Raw genomic sequence first — 5,118 nt, 5'->3', positions numbered from 1 at the left:
CAAGGAACACTGCTGGCACAAAGACTCAGATCCGGTGTTAAAGGGTGCACCAACACGAGACTATGTGATATCATCTTGTTGGCTGAAAGAAGGGTCAAAGCCAATGGCCGCAATGATGACTGATTCAACGGTGAGAAGTACAAGATCACACTGTTTCTGATGAATCAACCGTACACGATCAAAACGCAAGTGACAAAACAACTTTTTACTTTATCGATGGTTTTTTCTCTCTTTCTCATACCGAGCTATTTTTTTTTTTGAGTGATTCTTTTGTGTGGAAATTCTTGTGTAATTGTTGTTTTATGAAATTCCTCTCTTTTGGTGTGTCTTTTTAATGCTTCTTTGTAAGATGATTTTTTTTTTGAGGAATCTCTTCCTCTTTGGCATATGATACTATTTATAGCCTAAATATATTAACATATACAAATCTTCTCATTTAATTTCTTTGAGAGAATAAAGGTGAAATCTGATTTATTTTTATTAATTGCAATTCCAATTCTAATTCCCCAAATTATGGTGTGGAGGAAGTTAAAGAAAAAAATCAAATTTTCATTTAATTCATATCCAAAAAATCACGGTTTACCTGATTATGACATTTAATACAAAAAAATTGAATTTTAAATTATTTAAAAATTCAAAATCCAAATTGAATATTAATACCCTGTGATTAATAATAATTATTGTAATACCTCTGGTGAGTAAAAAATAAACATTTGGCTCTCAAAAAAGTAAAATTAGTCAAAATCCCATTTTTTAGTGACTGTATCAAGATAAGATTATTGTATAAGCTAAAATTGATGATTCTAAATCTTATAAATATCATAGGAGATATTAAATACACAATCTCAAAATTATTGTTTTTGGATATGTTTTTGTTATGGAATATTTGAAGGATCACTAACCTTATTACAAATCAAAATCATATAAAAAGGAAATTCTTACATTATTCACATCTTAATTATAAAAACTCAACCCAATCATTTCGATACGATTTGTATTTTCATAATTTAATATTTAATATTTTTATGTTTTTGTCGAATCTTTAAAGATTTAACTTTTTTTAAGTTGATTCATGCAACCTGAACAAATTGATATGGTTTGATCAAGTTTACATGATTTCAAATCTTTAACTTCTTTGATAATCAAACATTGATTGAAGCAAATCTTTAACTAATTCATTTTTTATATTTCATTATTCATTATTATTTTTTTTATAAAATAAATATGTTGTCTATTATTTCTTTTTTTCACAGTTCAATTATTTCTATGTAAAAGAGTTTTGGGATTTTTCTGGATCGGACAAAAATGGGTGTTCACAACTACCCCTCTTTACTTGTTGCTTACCTGATAGCAAGCAAACTGAAGTTTGAGAGGTATCATGGTAAGTAACCATTAAAGAAATGAACGTTACTTTGTTGAGCCTCAAAAAAAACCTTTGAGAAAGTATCGAATTTTGATGACACATAACGAACCATGGATTTGTTGAGGGACCCGTGTTGCCATAATGAACAAGAGATTTGTTGAAGAAGTTATCGTGTTGCTATAAAGAACCAGGGATTTGTTGAGGCACCTGTTGTCGCGCCCCGATTTCGACTGCACGACCTTTTTAGAGTCGCCATTACATTTTTCAGTCAAAAATGTAGAAAAATATTTTGGCCCAATCACATTGGGCCTTGGACTTTGATATCCAGGTTCGGGGGTCGATTACGAATTGGGAAAGGTATTACCACCACATTCGTCCATAATATTTATTTTTTATTTTTGTGTCTGACAAGTTCATGTTGCTCCTACGTATCCCTAGGTGAAATAGAGAAATCAAAACTACGTAGTTCTCGTAGAGAATTGTTTGTTGGTTGGTTTTAATTAAAATTTTAGAAATTAGTTAAAGTTGATTGAAGAAAGATTAATAGACGAAGAGTTGACATTAGTTGTTTACCTTCTTCCCATTTTAATAAATAAGAGAGACAATATTAATGACCACAACCTCTTATCGGCTCGAATGGAAAGAAAGATGCAACACAAGTCATAACCTCAGTATCGAATCTCCTTAAAACTTTTTATTTGTTAAACTTTAATATCATTAATTGAAATTATTACTATTCATCATTATTTATTCCAATTACTAAATCGTATGTATGCAAAATAATGATTTTCTATTTATCGTATTATACACGTGTAGAATAAACCAAAATAGCATGATGTCTAAACCATTAAATTATAAATGCAGAATAAAACATAAATAAAACATTATACATTCTACAAAAGTACATAGCTCATAAAAAACATAATCGTTTTTATTAGAGTAATGAACTTTTGTCCCTTTCATTGAAACAATATACGGTTTTTGGTATGTATATACATGTGAACAATAAAAAAATGATCAAAGATAAAAAAAAAAATACTGCCGAAAGGTATAAAAACAATGCAAGAATTTATAATAAATGAATATGTAAATTTGATCTTTTAGGGGATATAAAATGGTTAATCATTACCTGCAGAACACAAGACGACACTCCAGCTTGGACCTGCTGCAATTGGAATACAGTGCACACGCATGGGATTGTTGAGCTGGCACACCGTGGTTGGTGCGCATGGACAGTGGCTGCTCATACGGACCGAAGAACACCAATTAAAAGACGACGTGTAGGCTATGCATATTGTTAAGGTTAGAGCACAATGCGGAAGCACAGGATTGAATCAATTGAGAACAAAAGAGAAGCAAGTAAAGGATAAAGAAAATAACACACAAGATTTAACGTGGAAAAACCCCTCAGTGTGAGAGGAAAAAAAACCACGGGCGAACAAGAGCAAAATTCCACTATGTAAAAAAGAAGAGTACAAGAAATCCTCTTATAATGATGAGGACAAATGACAATATGTTTTCTCACAAATACTCTCTCAAGTAGAACAAGAATTCTCTCCAAGAATGCACTCACAATATATGTGTAAATGAAAGAGATGTTGTGTGTTGTGAAGATGATTTTGAAGCTCTCTATATGTGTCCTTTTATAGGCAAGCAAAGTCTTGGTATCTTGGATTCCAAGCATTGGATGCTTGGAAACAAAGCCATAAAAGTGACACAAAATGTCTTTAGAGAGAGCCATAAAATAGTCATAAAATTCTTTTAAGGCATAGAAATGAGAGGCATCTAACAAAAATAAATGGTGTATAATACAGTGATAATATAAAATATTGTTACACTATCGCTACATACATTTCTTTCTTTTAATTTTTTACTACTTACAATTTTTTTTAATCATATAATTGTTCCAAGGGTAGTTTTGACATTTAACAAATATTATTATTTATCTCTTCTCATTTTTACTATAGCAAACAAACGAAAGATAGAAGAAAATACAGATTTCTCATCTTTTTCTTTTCTCTTTCTCTTCTATCAAACAATAAGAAAATGAGGAGGAACCCGCTTACTCTAAGAGTAAAACTTACTCCCAATCTTAGCCATCAATTCTAGGGGAATCCAATGGTTTGAATTAGTTATTAGATTTAAACCATTTCAGTTCATAGAATTGATGACTAGGATGCACTATACTTATAGTCTATACTTACAATCATCACTCTAAGAAAATACACTATACTTATAATCTTAAATAAGTTTAATACATAATATCTTTTATGCAATCTATGCAAATTTGTATTGTAGCAATATAGAAACAAAGTTATGAGTTGTAGACATTTACCATATATAGAATATAACATTGACTTTGAGTTGAGTTGAAAAAATACATGTATTCAACAATATAACGTATATAATTTTTTCATTTGATCTATTGCAATGTAAATAAATTCTAATTAGTAAATATTACAATTCAGTTTTGGTAAAAAATCTCAACCTACATTTATTGTTTGGGTCAATTTTCATTAACACAATTCCATATCATTATTAGGAAATTTAATAAACTTAGATTTTTTTAAATTTTAATCAACACGAAAAGAAGAAAGATATTTTGTGAAATTTTATTACAAGCTGACACATGTCTTTCATGGATATATAGATGAACAACCGTAACACAACTTTCCTCTCCCATTCTCACATTTTTCACCATAGTATTGTCTTAAATGTTGAATCCTATAATTTCTTCATTGATGTTCAACCCAAAAAGAAGATTAGAAAAGAGATCAAAGGTGGAGTTGGAAATGGGAAGTGATGAAATACCAGATTTAACCAAAAAAGTACCTGCAAATGTATTAAGTCACATCCTCACTTTTCTTCCACTTGATGAAGCTATAAGAAGTGGTATCCTTTCAAAGAAATGGAAAGATCTTTGGAGAAATACTACACACATAGAACTGAATGAGAAGAAATTGATAAAGCCTTTATCACAACTTTTAATTTCAAGAAAATTTGTACCAACCAAAGATGTTACAAAAGGAGCTAACAGGTATGCTCTTCTTGTGTATAGAATCATGTTTCATCACTATGGTGACTTACCTAGTTTCCGCATTTTGCACTTATGGAAGAGTCTTTTGCTTGGGGAAGTTCAATCTTGGGTTGAGTATGTGCTTAAAACTAGGGAAGGGGTTCAAAAATTGAGCCTTGAGTGTGAGCTTGATAATGGAGAAATGGGAGAGTGGTTCCTATTCAAAGATGACATTCCTAAGCTCAATTTCTCAAAGGGGATATTTCAAAGTCTAGGTTCGCTTGAAATGATTAACTACAATATTAATTGTTCAAATGCATTTGTTGGCTGCAAAAACCTTAAAACCCTAAAGCTGGAGAAGATCAACTTGGCTGACAGGATCATCAACGATATTCTGAATAATTGTGTAGTGTTGTAGAACTTTACTCTGAATGAGTCTACTGGATTTAACAAACTCATTATCATGAAATAAAGTCTTAAAGTTTTGAAGCTCCAAGGTCTGTGTGTGGATAAGCTAAAAGTTTCATGTGAGAATCTTGAAGTTTTGTTGCTTGATTCTTTAACTTATCCTACAAATGCTGCAAGCATCTATACACCAAACCTGAAAACATTCAGTTCTTATTATTACTCATTGTTTGGAAACATGCATGCTATAAATGAAGGGTACTCTATTGTGAAAGGCTGGGAAATTCTCGAACATTCTGCAGTGGTAAGTTTCTTTGAATAGTTTTATTTTCTT

At 30.8% G+C, this 5,118-nt stretch overlaps 1 protein-coding gene across 1 annotated transcript; it reads left to right on the top strand.

Annotated features, from left to right (window-relative positions):
• Positions 4,156-4,797, top strand: LOC109335532 (F-box protein At1g80960-like). The gene has a single exon (XM_019571667.1). It carries the CDS (start codon positions 4,156-4,158, stop codon positions 4,795-4,797), a length of 642 nt encoding a protein of 213 aa, XP_019427212.1.

Source organism: Lupinus angustifolius, chromosome LG20, assembly GCF_001865875.1.
Source record: "Lupinus angustifolius cultivar Tanjil chromosome LG20, LupAngTanjil_v1.0, whole genome shotgun sequence".
Taxonomy (NCBI): Eukaryota; Viridiplantae; Streptophyta; class Magnoliopsida; order Fabales; family Fabaceae; genus Lupinus; species Lupinus angustifolius.
The sequence above is the reverse complement of the archived record's forward strand: the minus strand, read 5'-3'. Positions and strand labels throughout refer to the sequence as shown.

Coding starts and splice junctions, on each gene's coding strand:
- LOC109335532 (XM_019571667.1), top strand. CDS start 4,156: ATGGGAAGTGATGAAATACCAGATTTAACCAAAAAAGTACCTGCAAAT.